Source organism: Euprymna scolopes, chromosome 33 (genome assembly GCF_053919585.1).
Source record: "Euprymna scolopes isolate OS-2025 chromosome 33, ASM5391958v1, whole genome shotgun sequence".
Classification (NCBI taxonomy): Eukaryota; Metazoa; Mollusca; class Cephalopoda; order Sepiida; family Sepiolidae; genus Euprymna; species Euprymna scolopes.
The window spans coordinates 59,123,462-59,146,607 of NC_136514.1; the positions used below are offsets into that span (position 1 = coordinate 59,123,462).

The 23,146-nt window shown below is 30.2% G+C and overlaps 1 protein-coding gene across 2 annotated transcripts in view; it reads right to left on the bottom strand.

The window, feature by feature from the left end:
* The window catches only part of LOC145258246 (la-related protein 7-like), a 53,532-nt gene that overhangs the window by 26,208 nt on the left and 4,178 nt on the right, over positions 1–23,146 (bottom strand). For both annotated transcript variants that reach the window (XM_080116221.1, XM_080116220.1), the window contains exons 3-7: positions 22,620–22,698; positions 13,540–13,640; positions 10,269–10,349; positions 3,218–3,382; positions 2,436–2,529 (exon numbers count right to left, since the gene is read on the bottom strand). In XM_080116221.1, the coding sequence (XP_079972347.1) occupies positions 2,436–2,529; positions 3,218–3,382; positions 10,269–10,349; positions 13,540–13,640; positions 22,620–22,698 (520 nt within the window). The remainder of the gene's footprint in view (positions 1–2,435; positions 2,530–3,217; positions 3,383–10,268; positions 10,350–13,539; positions 13,641–22,619; positions 22,699–23,146) is intronic.

The window sequence follows — 23,146 nt, forward strand, 5'->3', positions numbered from 1 at the left end:
ACAACTCGTACTTTTAATAATATCAGATTCATAAATTTCTAATGAACACTATTCATTAATGATAATTATAAGGCAGTTTAAAATGTTTAAAAAGTCTTATCCCAGTCACCTAAACATTTTACTTCTTTACATATTACATTACTTTATACAATCAAAATTAAAAAAAATATATTTCGGTCACCTAAACTACAAAACAATTTTACTGGTAAGAATAACTTTCTTTCAAAAATACACATGTTTGTTTGAACCCAATAATCATATTTTCATTTGTTTTGGAAAAACAATTCCATTGATAACTTTCATTTACTTTTCAAAGATTACATGCTCCATGAGGTTTTGGGATTTGTGGAACAGGTCGGCATATTTGGTTAGAGCAGTATAGAGAGGGAAAGGAAGAGAGAAAAAGACAGGAAATTTTTTTTTTTTTGTAGCACACGAAAAGGTAAAGCCGTAACAATTACCCACTAACCTAACAGAATAATAGAGCTTCATCTTTATAATTAAAATCCAATAATTAACTTTTATCAATTTGTAAAGTCGGCTTAATATTAATTTACATTCGAGTTTAGATAATTATTCAAGGTTTTAATTTAGGAGGTTCGTTTTCATAGGTGACTTTTTCTTTACTAATGTCACTATTATATTTCGAATATAATAGAAAATAAGACTAACTATATTAGATGGTTTGATTGGCTAGCATGGAAGCAAGACTTTTCAATATAGGCAAGCTTGCAGTAATAATATATATTAAGTACATTACTTAAATAAAGTCCTAACTTTATCTACTCTAATAGAGAAAAATGCCCAAAAAACACAATCTCTGGCCAATTAGTGTTGCTGGTAGACCCAGTATGTGTTCCGATACTACACTTCATCTTTTCTGTCCTCAGTCAGTGAAGAAATCTTTCTAGACTGAAGCAATTTTTGCCACAATCTAGTATGCCAATTTTTAAGAACTGAATTTTTCCTGCATAAAAAACCCATCTGGTTTCCTTGGAAAGAAGCAAGTAAATAGCGATGTTATATAAATAAAAAAAACTTTTGTGGCATAAAGCTCCCATTATTATGTTTTAAATAAGCGGAATTTGTTTAAAGAATTACAATTGATAGAATTTTGTGCTGGTTGCTTAACTTGTGTCGGTGACTTAATTACTGCTTGTCACTTAAAACTTATGGTTTGATTTGGTTGTTTTACAGAATATCATCTCTTTTCCAATCCAGTTATTTTGGAAAAAGTGCTTCAAGTTTTATATATCTGTATATCAAGTTTTATATATCTGTATATCAAGTTTTATATATCTGTATATCAAGTTTTATATATCTGTATATCAAGTTTTATATATCTGTATATCAAGTTTTATATATCTGTATATCAAGTTTTATATATCTGTATATCAAGTTTTATATATCTGTATATCAAGTTTTATATATCTGTATATCAAGTTTTATATATCTGTATATCAAGTTTTATATATCTGTATATCAAGTTTTATATATCTGTATATCAAGTTTTATATATCTGTATATCAAGTTTTATATATCTGTATCTGATGTTTATCAATAAAGTTTGATTTGGTTGTTTTATGGCATATCAACTCTTATATTTAATGCAGAATCCAATAATTTTGGAAAAAGTTTTTATGTTTCAAGTTAAAATATTTATTCATAGTATTTGGTTTGGTTGTTTTTTTTATGGCATATCCACCCCTTTTGAGACTATTTAATACTGAATCTGATCATTTTGGTAAAAGTTTTTTTGTTTCAAATTTTTTATATCTTAAAATATGGCCAGTTTAGTTTAGTCATTTTGTAGATGAAAATTGTTTTTGACTTTGGAAGATATGATTGAGTTTTGCAAAGGGAAAGGAAAAAAAAACAAAACAATAACATCAATGTTTGGTGCATTATAGATCAGGAAACCAGTATCTTCAGATAACTTAACCTGGTAGCACAAAGACTTATGGTCCTGTACTTAAATCTTATTGAAATTGATGGTAAAAAAAATAAATGTTAGTTGGCAAAGGGCATGCATGCTCTCAAAGACTTTTTTAAAGATAAATAAAGTATCAGGTCTCAAAATACCTTGCAGCAATAAAAAAAGAATCGCTTTGACAAAAATATATATAAAATACAGCATTCATAAGTGGAGTTATGAGCTTAAAAAAAATCTTCATATGAATTCCCTATTCGAATGCTCAAAAGTTGTTCAAATTTTAAAAATGTGTTCATGTTAGTTTAATTATGGATAGATCTTATTAAAATAAGCTGTAAGGTGGTGGTGGGGGGGGGGGGCATTCTCCTTTGAAGATCTCTTTAAAGAAAGATGAGAGCCTGAAGACAGTTTGTCTAAGTCGGATATCAATTATCAAATTTCACATTTGTGGGTCTAATAACTAAAAAGTCATTACATTTATATTCATAGATGTGATACAGACCATTCATTTTCTTCTTTAATTGGATCATCGTTTTGTTATTTTTGGGAAATTTTCCAGGTTTCAGTTCAGTTTCGCTTGGTGGATTGTTTAAAACCTGGAAAAGAAATTGTACAAAACAAAACAAAAAATCGTTGGGTTATAATTAGCTAACTGAAAACCAGCATGGATCATCATGGGATGAGCAAAGAAATAGAGAGAAAAGGCTAAAAGATTCAGATGTAAGGATGTAGAATTAGGCATGAAGAGGTAGCTGGCTGAGACAGAGTCAAACATGACAAGGCAGTCAACTGAGATAAAGGCATGTGTGATGAAAGGGTAAATTGATACTAGGTATGAAAACCAGTTACAAGCTGGGTGCAGTTGAGGTGAATGTTGGGTAGATCATAAGGAGACAGAAATGGCCGATGCTTACAAACTAAAAAAAAAGGATATTAAAAGACAGACAAATCATAAATCCAATGTGAACTAATATATGTACAGATGTTATGTAGTGATCGGCACAAAACATGACATGGTTGCCAGTTGGGGTGAAAGTAGGTTATAGGTTAATAAGACTAAAACATATGGTAGACAAAGACAAATCATATATTTGATGTGAACTAATATGTACAAATGTTACATAGCAGTCGACATGAAAAGTTGTCACAAGTTGGGATGAGGGTAGGATATATCATAAGTAGATAGAAAATGCCAGATGCTAACTAACTAAAAAGCATGGAGGTCAATAGGCCAAAACAAATCATTGATAAACATTTTAAATCCAATTATTTAGGAGGTCTCACCGCGCAGGCTTTTTTGGCTCCTTCTATCGTTTCAAATTCAACAAATGCAAAGGATTTGGGGTCACCAGTTGATTTATATCTTGGAATGCTGATATATGAGATGGTCCCACAACGAGAGAAAACACGTTTGATCCAATCATGGTCAACATTTGATGGCAACAATTCCTACAAAATAAATAAATAAATAAATAAAATAAATAAATAAAATATGTCCATTCGATACAAGAATTTGCAAATGAAAATGCCGTTTCAAACTTCAATGTGACAGAATGAAAAAATCATATTTCATTTTTAAATAACTTAAAAGTTCTGAACTCAAATTTTAGAAACATAACACAGCACTCAATAATTCCTGGTCTTAATATACAGATAGCACCACTAATAAAAATAAAAAAATTATAAAAATTCATAAATTTTTATAAAGTACTAATCTTCAAATGGCATGTACTAAAATTTGAGCCCCATGAAGTAATTAGTTTATACATTACCATTCTTTAAGTGGCGTGACTGTTGCAAAAAACAAAGAATGAGGTATTTTTAAGATGTTTCCATTCGATATAAGCATTCATTGATGAAAATGTTATTTCAAACTTGTGTGACAAACCAAAAGAAAATCATTTTGGTGCTTGTGCATTTCAAAAAATACACTTTAAGTAAAAACACAATTACTGGACATATCATGTCGAAATTACAAAGCATTTGAAAAATGATTGAGTAGAAGATATGCTAGAACTATTTTTTTATAAAAGAACATAGATATTAGCAATCCACCATTTTCTACTTTGAAATGATGGATTTTCAAGAATTACAATTATTTTGTCAAAATCACAATTTGCAGTTATCTCCTGTGGATTTTAATAAGTCTTCAATATTAGCAAATATGAAAAAAACTTTATAATTTGGTAAGTTTTATTTTTACTTGTATTTATTTTTCTATTTGACCATTTTTTGTAATTTTTGCAATTTTTATTTCGACATGACATGTAAGTACATAATAGTGTTTTACTTAAAAAGCATTTTTTGAAATCAAATTATACGACACAATCATTATTTTTTTTCTTTTTTAACTCGAAAAAATGTGCTCTGGTGAACTTACTGTGCTTTTACCCCCTCAACAACAAAGCCGACAAGCAGCAAAATCCCACCCTTTCACTATAGAGGTCTCCCAGATGTTAGAAAACTTTCTACTCTAATAGTTTATTATTACCCTCACCTCCACCCATTTGACCCAAAAAATAATGGGTAACTCTTCTTTGATAAACACCATTTGTCAATTTCTAAAATGAAAAGACATCACCGTAGCTGTCTCTTTAACCAGCAAAAAAATACTATGGAGTCAATCCAACTCAAATTTAAACAAAAAAAAAAAAATGCAAACTGATCATCAAAATCAATAAACTTTTATTCATAAAAGCTTAACAGTGTAATTAAAAAAATTTAAAAAAAAGATTTATTAAATTACTATCTGTACCCTGATCTGAAATGGAACACGTACATTAACTCTGTTGCCAAGGTCGCTGGAAAGATAGTGGGATCCTTCTACCGCTCCAGAAGATATCTCACTACTGATGCAATTCTCTATCTATATAAAAGCCAAGTACGTCCAAGGATGGAATACTGCTACCATATCTGGGCAGGAGCTGCTAAAAACAACCTATCCTGCCTTGACAGAGTACAAAATAGACTTCGTGGCGGATGCCCTTTTCTCTACCCTGCAACCTCTCTCCCACAGAAGAGACGTTGCGAGCCTATCCTTGTTTTATCATTATTTCCATGGCAGGTGCTCGTCTGAACTCCAATCTCTGGTCCCCCCTCGCCAATCTTTCACGAAAAACACCAGTCTAGCTGAATCCACTGTGAAAAATTTTCCCCACTCTTTATCTGTGCCTAAATCAAAACGTGGATTCCATGAACAAAGCTTCTTTCTTAGAACTGCACGTTTGTGGAACTCTGTTCCGTCTGCCTGCTTCCCACCTGACTACAACTCGGATGTGTTCAAGTCCAACGTTAACAAATTCCTAATGAACTGCCCCCTTAAGTAAACACTTGATCAAATCTCCACACTAACGTAATGTACTTACAATAACCCTTATCCCTGAGTGGCTTCCAGGCCTTGATAAGTGGTGACCACTGTGTAAAAAAAAACCAAAAAAAAAACCAGCCACACGTTGCTGTGGTTCAGTTTGTTTAAATGGAAAACAAAAGACACAATGTATGTTTCTTATGTTTATGTTCTCAATACTTGTGGATACACAATGGTTTGAGATTTGTTAATGATTATTGCAAACACCAGCGAATTGTGAATTCTTAAATAAAAAAAGTGTATCTGTTGAAGTCATTCAATACACATTCGCTGCCCGTTATTTCTGAAGTTAACAGAGGGGAAAACATGAGGGTATAATTTTACTATGGGCATGTTTGTGAGCATGCACTCGTATGAATCTCGTAAATCCAAAAATTTAGCCGATTTTCTTTTTGTATAAAAGTATAGTTTTATCATAAATAAATTGATGGAAAAATTGAAAAGAAACCTTTTCAGAGATTAAACCAACAAAGAAGTGGGAGACTGATGCTTAATAAACTGGAAATGAAACATTAACAGAATAGAAGAGTCACCAAGCAGCAAATGAAGAAAAATGAAATTTTATGACAAATGATTTTTATACAAGAGATAAGAATATAAAAGTTACTTTTCAGTCATTTTCATACAAACACGTTTGGTGAAGAAAGTTGAACTAATCACAAGGCTTAGAAATGCGTAGGTCAATATGTCCATAGAGTAAATATGCATGTATAATAATATACGTATGTGCATATTTGGCAGTTTAGCATTGTGTATGTGTGTTTACCTTGTTCTCGTTAGTGTATGAAGGAGGGATTGAAGAGACATTTTTGTGTTCTTCTGTGCATGTGCGGCTGGTGAAGTCTGAAGAAAATTGATTTTGTTGATCAAGTCTTGTAGGATTTTCTAAATTAGCACTGGCTAATTTACTTTCACATTTTCACACTGACATGTTACGTTTGTGGTTTGGAATGATTTTCATTGGTTGAAAATAATTGAAGTTCACACATTCCTGTGAAAACTTCCTTGCTTTCTGAGTAAGGAGAAAACTTAATTCTAACAAGAAAAAGTATAGCAATTACGGCTATTTGCTTTTTAGTATTTGTAGAAATCACTTTGCAATTAAGTTGTCACACATTATTATCATGCCAATAACACAATACAACAGCAAAAAATAAGAAAGATAAAAGTTACCACCACCTATTTGTATTATTCGGATATGAAGGTGCATATCATCAGATGATGGCCATCATTATCTTTCATTTCACAACGGACAACAATGGCAGAACTTCTTAGATTCTTTTTTGGTGAAATATGCATATTTCATGCTGAGGCAGTTAAGATGTTAGATAAGCATCTCCATTTCAGTGTCCAATCATCGTCTGTTTTTAGCCAGCTATAGTAGCTCACCTTCTCAACAGTTTCTTGTAGTTATTTCTCATTACAGAAAATCCAGATTCTTATGTAATAATAAACATTATATGCAAATGAATCCTCTAGTTTCTATTTCAATTGGTAAATAGAACTGATAGAATGATTCAAATATTTTCCCAGATTCCGATACAATTACTGATTCTGTTTAAATTATAGACCACACATATTTATCCTTTCATCATTACTACAAACAATGGAAAATCAAGTTTTAAATAAAAACAAAAACAAAGAAAACAAGCTGCGCGTGCGTGGACCCCCTCTGGTGCTGCATATGAGATAACGCCACAAAAAATACTGAAGAAATGATGAATGTGAGAAGTGTGAAGAGCCAACATTGCCTTCACATTTTCACCAAGTTTCAGAAAAATCTAATAGAGCAAAAGTTAAGCGGTAAAAGTGTCATTTTTTGCGATTTTGGGGCATTTGTAACCCCTTTTGAACTCCTGGGAATGACAAATCCCAATGAAAATCAACTAATGGTGCAGTTTCACACCTTAAGACATGTATATTTTAATTCAGTACCATGGAAAACCTCTATATAGACATACATATCAAGTTTTTGAGTAATATGAAAAAAGAGCTCCAAAAAGGCATGTGTTTTTAGCCCTAAAAGTCCCAGAGGGATGCGAACCAGAATTTTGCCAGGTTCACCCATACTGAATTTATATTAAGAACAATGGGCTCCACATTTTGGCCAAGTTTCAGAAAAATCTAATGAATGGATCAAAAGTTATGGGGCAAAATGTGTAATTTTGGGGCATTTTGGGACATTTTTTGACCTCGTTTGAGTCCCTGGATTGCAACGGGAATTTTTGCAAAAAAAATCTTTTTACTGTGCACATCTATTTAATGAAATATAATTTGTGGCAAAATTTCAGGAAAAACTAATGGACAGTTATCTGGCAATCATCCGGACTAATGGACGCACGTATGGATGCCATTGAAAACATAGATCCCTCTCTGATAAATCAGGGAACCAATAATTGTTTCTAGCATTGAAAAATAGGCAAAATTTTTCTGATTCCAATATTCTAAAAAGTTCCAATTTTTCCAATTCCAATTAATTGTCCCAACACTAGCAAATAGTAAACAGTCCAGCCAGAATCATTGCATTACTCCACTAGTTTATAATATTCATCGTTTCTAATCCTCATGCTTTATCAAAGTTTGTCTCCCAAAGGATTGTAAACTCAATTCAATGAACTTCCATTTTTTTAACATGGCCATATTATTGAAGTCTCTTATTCTGAACATATTTTACTACATTGTCTAGATTTAATCTACATAATTTTTTTGCTTCTACAATTATTTTTTAAATATGACTAATTCTCTGCCTTCTCCCATTTTACAAACCAGTAATTAAAAATGGTCAAATAAATGTAGCAGATGGATTCAAAACTATTTTGGCAAAATATGATCAAGCATTTAAAGAGGATGATTCAAGGCACATTTTTGGAGGGGGGGGTGTAATGAATTAAGTAGCAATACCAGACCATTTTTTTCTTTACATCCAAGAAACTAAAATTAAGCATTATTGAAAAAAGCATTAAAACCAAAAAAATATGGTCTTTAGTTTTTTTTTTTTTCAAATCTGTCCATTAGAACTAGAGTTATGACCATTTAAATATTGGAAAAAGCATGGTTCACTAGACATTTTGTCTTAAGTCAGTTCTATTCAAATGTATATAAGCTTGTGACTAAAAAATGGTAGAAAATTTGCAGAATTTACAGAAATATCCAACTTTAAAAGGCTGTATCTTCAGATCTTTTTAAGATATGAAATTTTGAACACATTATTACATTTTGAAAGTTCAGATGGCTGTATTTACGACCATCTCACTTAGTAACTTATGGACTAATTAGCATATGTAAGTTTTATTTTAATAACTTTAAGAAATATCATAAAAACAGCTTAAAAGTGAAATATTCTTTTGCTGGACATTACCATTTGTCATCATCACACTGTGAAAAATCCAAGATGGCGACCAGGATATCCAAGATGGTCACCATGATAAGATTCATAGAAAGTATTAACAAAATATGGCTTGTAGTATATCAAATTAACGGAAGTTTTATATACATTACAATTATAATGTTTCCAACCACATTAAACTATATCTCATCATTAAAAATTGCAGTCCTGTAAGTATTTTTAGTTTTATATATGACTTTGAAGGAAACATCATGACTGACGAATAAAAGCTGTGAACCATTATCAAGCAGCTTGAGAGTTTGTAGCAAGCATAATCCAAAAGTACTAGGATTTGTAAAAGTCAGAGGTTTTGCAGCTCATTTTACAAGGAATTCCTATTTTTCTAGTCCCTCAATTTTGGCAAGATTTCTTAATTTTGCTCTTTTTTTTTTTTTTTTTTTTAAATCAGTCTATGAACTTTGACAATGTATCCAGTTGTTGAACAGAATATTGTGAAATTTCCAGCACATTGAAAATTTTGGAAACTGAATGATTTGTGACAAGAGAAAATGAAAGGTGCTAATGCAAGGAGGATAACATGCAGTTTTTTTAATAGTATTTTCAAGTTAAATTCAAATTGTACGGTAACTTGTTTATTAAATTGTTACATGACAGTACAGAATAGTTACAAGACACCCTCCTCTCTCCATTTTAAGAATGGGTTCTTAAATAATAACGTTATTATTTCAGCATGGTACCTTCTCTGCATAAGTATTGAAAAAAATACTTCAAACATTATAATTAAATATTGTTTTAATATTTCTAAAGTATGCCAGCAGATAATAATAATAATAATAATAATAATAAAAATAATAATAATAAAAGAACATAAAAGAATACTTCATTGTTGTAAGTCAGTTCGAACATACATCATCATTTTGTTTATGAATTTTTGTGCATGTGTCACGGCATACAAAATCATGTTATTGGCGCTCGTCACCATTTTTATCGATGCATACGTAAAAATTGTTCAACTAATTCTCTTCAAATTTTAAGACAAAAAAAATTAATATATTGGCTATTAAATACTGTTTGAATGAAGTTTCTATCTTGGCTTAACTTTGTCTTACAAAGTACTAATTTTGAGATGTTTCAACTTTTGACTGGAAGTCACCTGTGTTTCGTTCAAATTCTGTGGCAAAGACAATTCTTTTCCCTGATTGACTAAAAAAATATGAAACTTCAATTGGCAGAATTTCTGTATTGAGTGCATATGTGAAGAGACCCTGACCGTACGCAAAAAATCATCTACTGCTAGCAGGCATGCTATGCCGACATGTTTTGTTGTTAATAGTCAGATTTAAATACTGATTTCTTAGAATATACAAATCACAAAAATACTAAACTATCATTTTAAAGAAAAATTTATTGTGAATTGAGTTGTATAAGTTTTATTTTGATGGACGTGGGAGAAATTTACTAATTATTGATTTAAAGACTATGACTGTCAAATTAAGTAACAGTGTGTGTCTTGTCCAGCATGTTTTCTGGTATTGCTCATTTAAGGTGATTGGCGTGTTTTTGATGTTTACAGAATTCACTATTATTGATAGTGAGAAAAAGAGAAAAAAAGAAGAACTTACCACATAAACTGTTCGCTTATCTACATCTACAGGTTTTGAGTAAGGAGTAACTCTTCGGACAGACCCTTTATCTTCACTAAGCTACAAGAAAAATTTTTTCAGAATATTAACCATTAATATATATATACACACACACAAAAAAAAAAAATTATGGAAATAATATTCCGATATGATGGAAAAATAAAAAGTAAAATTATTTATATATTCATCAACGTTTCATCTTTAAGACATCCTCTTGACCGATTTCAAGAAATGAAATACAAGTACAATAGGTACTTGTACAGTTTAATCAAGACATTAAAAAATGAAAATATCAAAAAAAAAAAAAAAAAAAAAGGTTATATTGTATGTATCTGTTATGCAATGAAGTTCTCCGAAAAAAATTTCACTTAATTTCATCAAGTAGTTTGTTTTTTTTTTACAGCGAAAAAACAAGCAAGCAAAAGATTCGATTTTTAGGAAGAAAAGCTACTATTAAAGATGGGTAGGGAGTATTGGCGCTTTAAACTGAGTTATCTCCCTGTGGCGTGTTAAAAAGATTTCAGGGTGGCTACCTTCAATGCATTGTCATAAAAACGTGTTTTTCCACTGTAAAAAAAAAAAAAAAAAAACTACTCGATCAAATTAAGTGAAATTTTTTTCTGGAAATCTTCAGTTCGAAACGGATATGTATAATGTAACCTTTTTTCAATATTTTCATTTTTTAATGTCTTGATTAAATTGTACAAACACCATACAATATTTGAAAATGTCATGCAAAAGGGATGGGTTTTTTCGTTTTTTCTTTTGAATGAGACAGCTTAGAATTCAAAATATGTATGTTTACGATATGGAATGAATGTTTTTCTCAAATGACACAGCTTTTAAAATTAAAATTCTAATTCAGCATAAAGCCACTTGATGTATGGAGCTTAGGAAAAAAATAAAAGTATATATATATACTACTTCAAGATCAAAAACTACCTAATGATCAGCATTAGTTGGAATCGATTCCAACCAAGAAAACAGCAATTCACATGCCTCCTCGCAGTGACTTAGTCCACAATACATTGCACTGTAGAGAACTTTCTGTTGATTTTATAAAATTATCTTTGAATAATAGCTTGAATTAAAGTTTAAAATGCAAAAGTGAAGTATCATGGTTCAATAGTGCTCTAAACAGAAACATCAATTTTGAACATGCCCTGTCTTATCAAAGGAATAACTGTTGATTTTATGAAATTATTTTTACATAATCACTTGAATTAAAGTTAAATGTACAAAAGTATCATGGTTCAATCATGCTCTAAAAAGAAACCTTTATTTTGAATGCGCCTCTGTCTTATAAAAGAATCTACAGTAGATTTTATAGGCTGAGCCTTTCTACTTGCGTGGTGATAAAACGTCTCAAATGCACTTGTGATGTTAAGCTGTATAAAAGTGTTAACTTTGTTCGAAATTGGACTTTCTTTAATTGGGTTGTTTTGAATATCAATTTTCAATCCGTAAGAACACTCTCAGACACATCAAGTACATTCGTGTGAAATTAAAAAAAAAAATAATAATCCCAGCCATTTTGAAGCACATAGAGAACTCATTCACACACAAAGTTCCTTTTATATATAGTACAGATAGAGATTATATATTTTTTAGTTTATTAAAAACAAGAAATTGATTTCATAATTCATTTTTTTAATTAAACAGAAATTTTGTAGAGTTCTTAAAATAAGAGCACCAAGTAGTATATATGAAAAAATAGATAAAATTTTAACAAACAATTATTACAATGACTAACCTTATAAAATATTAATGTCCATTTTCTCTAACTGTAACTTCCCGGAGTTGTTGAGTAGTTTGGTTTTACTTTTAACTTCATGGTCTTAATATGACTTTAAAACAGCTTGTTTCAATTGTTTGTCTTCTTTTATTAGATCGGTGCAAAAGTTTTTGCCCGTCTGTAGAAAGGGCATTTTAAAACCATCGTAATTTATTTTATGCATATTGTTATTAATCATATCACCATTTTAATTTATAATTTTTTTTTTTTCACATTATTAAAGCATCTTTCATATTTTTCTGCAATATTCTCGCTTATGTTAATCAAAAAACAACCTTCTTTAGTCAACAGAAAGGAAGTCATCTTCATCATGATAATACTCATCCTCACACAGCATTACTGAGCAAAAGTCTAATAGAAGAATTTGGTTGCAAAATCTTACCCCATACTGCATATTTTCCTGACTTAGCTCCCACAGATTATCAGTTATTTCAAGGATTACAAAACCATTTAGAGGACCTCGAGTTAACATAACGAGAGAAGAGTGAATATGAATTAAATTCATATTTCACATCAAAACTGAAATGATTTTACAAGGCATTTAAAAGCTCATTGAAAGATGGAATCAAGTTATAGAAAGCAAAGATCATTATTGTTATGAGTAAAGATATTAAAAAACAGTTTTTAATTTTCAAAATGAAATTTTTAAAATTGCCAAAAACTTTTGCACTGACCCAATAGTTGAATATTATATGAAGATTTGTTTTCTGTGACAAAAGCATTAAGTATGAATTCAAAATGTAAGTCTAATAAGCCAATTCAATGCAGATTTTTTTTTTTAATAAACAAACATTTATTTGTTTGTAAATTGAACTTTTCAACACCATTACATATTCATCAGAATAAACAGTTTTTTTGTTAACATTAAATCAAGTTAAATATTAAACTATTTCTAGAGTTGTCTTTACAATAATACTGAATGACAATGAATGTCAGATAAACGTTTTGTTAAAAATGCATTTTAATGGATTTTTACACAATTATTTTTAAATGGGATTTTAAAATTTCATTTTAATTTACGCTATTGTATTTTTTTTTATTTCAATGATCAATTGATTAATAGTAAATAAAATGCGGTAGAAATTGTCATTTATATTATATTTCTCTTAGTTTGCATGTCTATTCCATTTATTTTTTTTGGAACTACTGAGCCAATCTGTCTGAAATTTTGTATGAACTTTTGTTATAATAAACTGCATCAAACTAAGTATCATGGTATCCATTTGATGCACAGTTAGGGATTAATGAAGATCAATCACCACAATACCACATTTACTCTAGAAGTTTGGCATGAAGCACTCATTCTAAGTAAATGGACTGTAGCATTTGTTCATTTTTAACAGGCTAAAAAGTCTAGTGCAATTTTATTAATATAGAGATCAAAGTCTCATTATTTATAGCGTTATAATACAGACAAAACAGAAAAAGGAGAAAAAAGAAAGTAGATTGTCTCACCTTGAGCATTGTCGATGTTGAAAGAGCTTTTTCCAATACTGTAATGTCTTCTGTTAATGACTTCACCCGATTAAAGGATAAAAGCAATGATAAAGCAATACCTGAAAACAAAGAATTAAATAAACAAAAAGTATTTTTATTAAGAAAAAATAATAAAAAAAATTTTAATTAAGGAATTTTTTTAAATGAAAAAAAAAAAAAAAAAAAAAAACTGAATTTATGTTTCTGAATTTTTAAATATATCTGTTATGAGTATTTGGTGTAATTGGTAAAATTCAGTTGTAAGTGAAACTCTTTTGGAGGTTGGAAGTTTAATCTCCAGCAATACTCAAAAAACAATTGTTAAATACAATTAAATACACTTCTATCCAGTCATGGTTCATGGAATTTGGATTAAATAAAGGGTTCCACTCAAAATTCCAAAGATTTCTGAGTTCAACAAAATACACTTGAGGGTTACATTAGATAAAATGTGTAAATAACACTCAAGATGAGAACAGCAGCCCAAATGATGTGAACCCTTATTTTATTCCCAGCATTTTAGATGAAAAATCATGTTTACGAAACAGTTTCTAACAGAAAACGTATTTCAGAATTTTTGAGATGAGGATTAAGAATTTGTATGATTTGGACTATTATTCTTGGTTGTTATTTTCATATTTTGGCTGATGTAACTAATATGGATAGATTGTTCTTATTCAGTCAACCATGAAAGGGTATATGTTAAGTAATTTTTTTATATTTTATTTTTAGCCTGTAGTGAGACTTGAACTTCCAACTTTCAGACAATTGTCATTTAGAACTGATTGTAACTCTACACCGTTAACCATTGTACCATGGGTCGGGAGTTACATCAACCAAAATGTTATAGAAGTTACAGCCAAGATGAGAATATGGATCCAAAAAATCTAAAAAAAATGTATAGTAGTCTTTTTTTGTTTTTGCTTATTATGTACTTATTATAAGATAAAAATATAGATTGACACCCCCACCAAGTTAATTTACCTCCTCTTTTGGAGGTTAGACACAAGATCAAGTGAGATTTCGAAAAACTAGCACACTAGGAGAAATGTACACTGGCCTACAAAAAATGCCCAAGCAGTCTTGTTGGCATTCTTCAGTAGGGACACCTCAAGTGATTGGCAATAAAAAAAACCTCTTCTCAATGAAAGAAGGTAAAGCCTGGGAGAGAGTACCTCCAAGTACTGAATAGAACCATACTTCAGCCCAACAGTAACAAAGCCACTGTCAGACTAATTGTCAAGGACATATCCTCAACTGATTTGAATAACATCAACTCAAGTCATGTCAGATAAAAAAATAAAAATATTTTATCTTAGTTTAACTTTTGTACAATAGAATTTTTTTGCACAAGAATTCCAATATTTATTAGTTTAGTTAAAAATAAATTTATGCTCTAGCAGGGAGACCTGACGCTGCCTAGGATTGAATAAGGATGAACAAATGTTCCACACTTCCAATACTTATATTGCCATTGAAATTGGTGAAATTACTCATTTTTCAATCAAATTAATTGATTGCCTGCTCTAATCAAGGATCCACCACGATGCAATGGGAAGAAGCTTCACATGCCCCCCCTCTTCGTAGCGACTTACTCCATAATACATTGTAGTGTACATTATACTATAGTAAACCTACTGTTAATTTTATAAAATTATTTTTATATAGTGAATTAAAATTTTAAATGCAAAAGGCAAATATCATGGTTCAGTTGTGCTCTAAACAGAAACATTTATTGTGAACACGCCCCTGTATTATCAACTCTTTTGAACTCTTCTGCTTCTGTAGTGATAAAACTTCTCAAAATGCACTTGTGATGTTGTCATATAAGTTGTTAAATTTGGTCAAAATCAGACTTCCTTCTTTAATCAAATTTTTTTGATTATTGATACTTATCGGAGGTATTCTAACACAGAACCTATCTAAGAACACTTCCAGACACATAACGTACATTTGTGCGAAATTACTAAAAATCGACTTAGTTTTTTCAGAGTCCATAGAAAACTCACATACAAAGTACCTTTTATATATAAGTTATAAGATGTATCAGAATTTTTGGTTTGTATTATTTAGCTTACTCAGACTACCATTCTCATTTTGGCTGTTTATATTCACAAGTTAACTTCTGGACTCCTTTAGGTGCATTTTTTCAAAATTAAGAATTCATATAGAATTTCAAATTATCTGATTTTCATTTTTACACAGGTCTTATTTAAAAATACACACGTGAAATCACATTGGACAGTGTTCTATGACAAAGAGATACAGGTGGGCAGATACATAAAAGACAAGGCCATCAAGCCAGACACTGTAATATAGAACAAGCCCGAAAGAACTGTGTTCATTATCATTGTCCCAAATGATTTTGGCCTTAATAGAGCTGAACGGGAAAAGATAGCAAAATATCAGGACCTAAAAAATGATCTAAGAACGACATGTTTTCTGAAAGAAATAAACATTATACCGATTATGATTAGAGCAACAGGCCTAATAAGAAAGAATCTTCTGGGATACTTTAAAGCAATCCCTGGAAGACCAAGCTTTAACGAAATATGGATAGTAGCCATAAAGGGAACAGCGTCTATTCTTAAAAGAGCCCTCGGATATAAATTTAAATCATAACAGAATCAAGTGTAAGCTTCAGGAGGGAGTCCCGTGATCTCTTACAACTAACTGAAGTAAATAAAAAATTTTAAAAAACTAGCAAATATACCCAGTGAACCAAGTGCAAGTGAGATACAAACACTTGCACTTAAAAAGAGGGTTAAAATCTTTAAAAAAATCTCTCAGTTAGAATGTATGAGATAGCAGGCTAATTTCTGTCACCCGGTAGGATGCTCCATCCAAGCTAGAACAAAATAACATTTTAAAAAGGGAGAGAATGCTTTATTTGATCGACAAGGCTAGATTGTTCTTGTTTTATCAGCCATGAGAGTAAAAGTATTAATTTATGTTATTCTTAGTTAGTATCACCTGTAGTAAGGATTGAACCTTCACCCCTCAGAAAACTCATTTAAAACTGATAGCTAACCAATGCTTTTAACTATTAGGCCATATATGGACAATACAAGTATAAATTTGAGAATCTTTAAACCTAATATTATCTAGATGTGTAATATGATTATCAGGTTTCTGGAAAGTTTATATTAAATTTTAAAGGAAATAAAAAATCCCGAAAATATATATGCCATGAAATAAGCCAATACTCATGAATGGTGGATTTTGATATGTTAAGCTTTTTTGCTATTTTTGTTTTTGCTAGTAATTTTGGTTATTCTCAATTAATGTCTAATTTAGAAATGTTAAGAAATGTATATTTTATTCTTAGCTTGAACTTTCAACCACTAGAGAACTGTTATTTAGAACTAATTCTTATTGAACACCTTTAACTATTGCACTGATATTCATAATTTTTTTTTTCCAAGTGAACAAAAATATTAGAAGATAATGTGCATGTAAACATGTTCTCTTCCTCCTCCTGTGCATAGTGTATGTAAACATAAGTTCTTTCATAACTTTCCCAATAATAGTAGTAACGGCAAGATATTTCCTCCTTTCTTTTACTTTCTCTTCTCCCATTTTTTTTTCGAAATAAATATTCATTTTATGCTACTTTCCATGTTTAGAAGAATTCTGTCCAACTTTTACTTTGAAAAATATTTCATTAAATTAGGTTCCCATTCTATATTTGATGATCCATGATCTTTTTCAACCAACCGATGGAAGGATATGACATATCCCTTATATATTGGCTATAAAAGAAGCATATAATCAAATTCAAGCAACATAAAATAAGTGAAATAGCCTGTAAAATCTTCCATTATGCAATAAGTATATTTTAACTTTACACATTATTTAGAATAAAAAAATCTTTTTTTAAATTTAAAGCTTTATAATAAGCTTTTGTTAAAAAATTAAAGGATTTCTTGGTACTTGTACAGTTTAATCAAGACATAAAAATATGAAAATATCAAAAAAAAAAAAAAAGGTTATATTGTACGTACATATCTGTTATGGAATGAAGTTGTCCAAAAAAAAAAAAATTTCACTTAATTTCATCAAGTAGCTTTTTTTTTTACAGCAAAAAAAAAAATTTGCTAAGCGTTTATTCAGTTCTAAAAAGAAAGTGTCAACATGATAAGTCACAGCTTTGAAGCCTAGGTAATCGGTCAAAAATATAAAATTAAATCAAATTGTCAACAGGAATAAAAAATGAAAAAAAGAAAAAAACAAACAAACACATATAGCATCATTAAAGTCTTGATAATCACTCAAAAAACAGAAAGTTAACTATTGGTACCTGTAAAAGAAATCTTTTTTAGGGCTGTTGGGGGGGGGGGAGTAGTGGTGTGTCGATATTTTATGCATATTTACATTCCCAAACCAATGCATTTTAAGAGTGTTCCATCTGTGCAAGGAAAGAGCAATATGTGCTTGTTTATATTTTATGGTAGTTAGTTCAGTCTGCGCAAAGAAAGAGTCAGCAATGCGTGTTAAAATGCCAATAATTCTCAAACATTTTGTTAGAGCTCACCGTAGTAAAATTTTAAGGGTTCCAGTATATAATTTTTATAATTTTGAGCGATTATCAAGACTTCAAAGATGCTATATAGGTTTTTAGCAGAATTGCATCACGTTTAGAAGTTGATTTAATTTATATGTTTGTGCGATTATTGAGTGTTAACAAGATGTTATGTATATTTTCTTTTTACTTATGCATATATGTTAACATGCTGAATTGTTAAAAAGTTTTTGTTTTTTTTAAAAGAAGTTACCAGCATTTATGAAACATTAGGATAATTTTAAGGTTACCAGTATTTAATTTTCTGTTTTTGAATGATTATTATGTTTGTATTTGTTTTTTTTAACACTTTTTATGTTAGAATGTATTCTCAGAATCCACTATACAATTATTTTACCGCAGTAATCATTAAAAAGTATATTTCAGTTAAATGTAAGCTTTACAACCTCTGTTATTAATTTGTTAGGTGAAAGTATGCAATTGTTTCAAAACACTATCCCCTCCTCACGTTTGTAATGGGTTTCTAAATAATCACATTATTATTTCAGTGAGCTTCAATAAATGCATAAGTGCAAAAAAATATAATGCATGTCAAAAAAGAAAAATGTGATATGTAAATGTATGCATCTATAAATAATTAAAAGATCAGGGAACATTATTCATCAAACCACAGCATATATGTTTTGTGCAAACATCATCCTCCACTTGTAGGCGATCAGAATGAGAAAAGAAAGTATTATCCTAACAAATTAGCTAATGTGTAAAATCAGATATGTAAAGGGAAAACATAAGCAAATATTCTTTATTAAACCACGACTGATATAATATCAGTCAACATTGTTCCTCGCTTCTAAACAGTTATGGCTGTCTTGATACTAATCATATTTTGTTTACATCTGACGGTGACGACCGCAAAGTAAGAAAGAAGAATGTAGAAGATACATATTGTATCTAGTAGTAAATGTATGTTTTAGTTTTCCCATAAAAGCTAAACAGTCATTAGTTACTTAAAAGGAGTGGACGATTCGTTTGTTGTTATATGTTGAAAATTAAGTGAAATTGAAGCCGTGCGAATAAGTATTTGTCCTAGCGATGCCATATTTTAATGTTCTGAAGTGTTCGCCTAGAATGATCTAATTCAGGAATAAAAGAATTAGCGGGCAACCAATCAGAAGCAGCAGACTTTCCCCGAGGGAGACTTTATTATTTTTTTTATTCTATTATGGGAAAGATAATGGTATATCTATGTATGTATGAGCCAGTTACGGCTGATGTAAGCACAGAATCTGTGGAACGTGTAGACTTCCTCCTGGTGTCGACTGGTTGCAGTGGTAGGTCTAAATATTTAGAGGGAAAAATAGGTACCCCTTCCTCTAACAATGTTGCGATTGTGATGGTGTTGCCCCTGGGATGTAATGTAGTATTTTATCATCACAATTGAATGTATTCGCAAAGGTGTTTGAAAGCTACATAAGATAGTAGTTATTAGCCTAGCTGTATTGAATTTGTATATGGCATCTGTTGTTGCAAACCTACAATACGTTTTTCCAGAGGGGAATTCCTGAGGCTACGTTATTAATATAGAGAAAATAAACAGTCACAAAACATCAGAACAACTGACCTCTGGTATATGTGTGAGAGATAGCTTGTCTCACTATACTCGACCACATTGCATGCTTTTCTTCATTAGGGACAGCACCAATAATATGTCTTTTCTGCTGGAAGTCTCATCAGTTAAAGAGAAAGAAAATCCCTGGGAGTAAGTTATACGGTTTCATTGACTTCCATTCCAAGGACCGTTGATCCTCAAGATGTCGCTCAAACTTTTCCATTCAAATCCAACCCTCATCATGTAATACGAGTGCTGAAGTACTAAACATTGCTAAGTAGAAACTAGTTTTGTTAATGTGTATAAAATTTTGATCTGAAATACACAATATCATGCCAACCTTTAATTTTCATTTATGTACTTAGTGTTTCATGAAATATCTTTAAAAAACGACCAGTGCTGTAGTAGCAGTGTCAGAAATTTCGTGAAAATAGTGAATAATTCCACCCCATCTTTCCAAGCTTATAACTCCTCGAAAAATGTAATTCAAGCCCTAATTTCTTTTTCAATTAAAGGAGCAAGGACCAAGGTTTTATTAAAAAAAAAAACAAAAAAAAAATAATGTGTTTTTTTTTTTTAAAAAGGTTTTAAACTTCGGACTTTACAGGTAAATTTCTAAAAAAGCAATTTTTTTTTTTTGTTTTAAATTTGAATATATTATTTATTGACCTTTTCTCTTCAATTTGTGATATATAAAACTCCCCGACATAAATTAATTATTTACTTTTTAATAGACATTTCAAAATGAGAGGCGTGAATTATTCGACCCCCTGTCATCCAAGCTTATAACTCCTCGAAAAATTTAATTCAAGCCCTAATTTTTTTTTCAATTAAAGGAGCAAGGACCAAGGTTTCATTAAAAAAAAAAAAAAAGACAAAAAAAAAACAATGTGTTCTTATAAAATAAGGTTTTAAACTTCGGACTTTACAGGTAAATTTCTAAAAAAGGGATTTTTTTTTTTTGTTTTAAATTTGAATATATTATTTATTGACCTTTTCTCTTCAATTTGTGATATATAAAACTATTCAACATAAATTAATTATTTACTTTTTAAGAGAAAGTTGAAAATGGGTGACACTTGGGGGGGGCGTGAATTTAAAAAAAAACGTTTGTCTAAAATATTATATTCGGTTTATTGGAAAGAACATAAAATTTCACATTGACCCTGAAAATATCGTAAAAATAGAATCAATAGAAAAATTTTGATAGATTTTTAAAGTTTAAAAATTGAAAAATATTGAGTTCGGAAAATTCATTACTGTTTTTAAAAAAAAAAAAAAAAATATTTCTGTTACTTTTAAAACAACTGTAATAGTTTATTTTGGAAGTATAATCCATAAAGAAAATAAATAACCCACTTTTAACAGAGAAATTACTAGATTTTTATATTGTATTCGCAGTTTCGTGTTAGGGGTGTCAAAAATTCCTACAAAAATTCTGATACTGCTAGTGCTGTAGTGCTAATAATTGATGGGCAAGTAGGCATACAAGTACTGTTAATGTGTGTACAATTTGAGTCAAAAATACCTATAAGGTTGAAATCATATTAAAAAAAAGATTTCCGTGTTGAAGTCTAACTAAGAATAAAAAAATAATTTCTTAATAGAACCTTGTGATATGTAAGGGGAAATATATACATTTTAATTATGCATAGTTTTTATTTAATTTTATGTACATATATGTTCTTTATGGAAAATGAAATATTGATACAGTTTGTAACCTATGCGAAAAGACATTTTTTATCATCTTATGGTTGCTTAAATAAACAGCCAGAAGATGAAACTCTTAGCTTATCAGATTGCGAGATAGCAGTCGACAATTTTCAAATCATAAAATTTGTCTGCACTAACTCCAATAGAAAATCTGCAAAATTTTGGAAAAAAAAAAAAAAAATTCTCTGAAACCCTAACCTTTAAAAAGTTAAATAAAAAAAAGTGTAAGAAATTCATTTTCTTCACCCTAATATTCTTCTGGATCAAAAGCTACAACAGTATAATTTTTTTTTTAAATAAATGAAATAATTAAACAAATCTTAACTTTCTTGTAAAAAAAAAAAAAAAAAACAGAAAAAATGATAACAGTTGTTTTATTATATTTTCTTTGTAAAAAAAATGACTTTTTTTTTTTTTACTTATAAAATATGGTGACTATTTTTTCTTGCTTAAAATGTTTCATTAATTTTTTTTTCCTGTTTGATAGTGTTGTCTTGTTTTGATTTTGATGCCAGGTCATTTTCATTCAGCATCATCTACTGTTTATAAAATGATGGTTTATTATGGATTAAAACTGTCCCAGTACCGAAAATGAAAGAATGACACAACAAATGAGTGTGAGTTCATCTCTTTAACCCACACCCACGGGAACAGCTAAAGCCAAATAATATATCTATTGTTTCTTGTATTTTGTTGTGTCATATTTTTAGAATTTTGGAAACTTCACCTGAAACATTTTTCTTATTTGTCATGATAATTTTCATTTTTTTTTATCTGGGTCTCATACTGAGGTTAGATGTTCAGTAGATGACTTCCAACTCCTGTCAATTGCCATTTTCGTATGCGTCATCTGCTAGAATCAGGCCATCATCTAGTGATCACTCTAATTCTTAAGTGGCCTACTGTGCAGCTTTGGGCTATCGACATTGATGAAGAATGCATTTTGAAGTGTTTGGGGTAACTGACAGAAGATTAATTACTCATATGAAAATAAGAATTTTGTTCCTCAATTTAAAGAAGTAAGATTTTGATCTCTCCTAAAAACAAAAACATCCAATATTTTAAAATAAAAAAATAAGCCAAAGAGAAATTAAATCTGTTATTAAAAAAATTGCTGCATACTTTTAATTTATTGATTCCAGGCAACACCTGGTTACCATGTTAGTAATGAAGAAAACATGAAAAAAATAGAAACGAGGAAAGAAAATTACTTACTTCCATCTTTGGATTTATCAATCTGTTTCTTAAAGAATCGATCCTTGTCTAAATTTGAATCACCAAAATAAAATTCCACCTGAAATCAAATAAAATATATAAATTTCAACAGATGTAGAAATAGAAAAACCAAAATTGCCAATTTCCAGTGTGGCTGCTGTTTGGATATTTTTACTATATTTACTTCGTCAAGGAATCTGTTTGTTGACGACTTCTGCAGGAACTACAACTGCAAATAAAGGATAGAATGAAGGTGGCTAATTGGCTGAAACTGGAAAATTTTGACAATAGCTGCCTCTGTGGTATCTCGCATTGCTAGTAAATTGACAGTGTTTCTCAACTGCTTGTCCTCTGCTAACACCGCAATCTATAGTCTCTGTCATCTCTCCAATATCTAAATTGGGATACAATGCTGAATCATCCTCTCAACCAAACTATTTTAAAGAGGAGACTTTGCTGGTTCAGCCATGCTGTGCACCACAATCCATGAAAGTTCATTCAGAAAGCAATAGTTCCAGAACCATTCC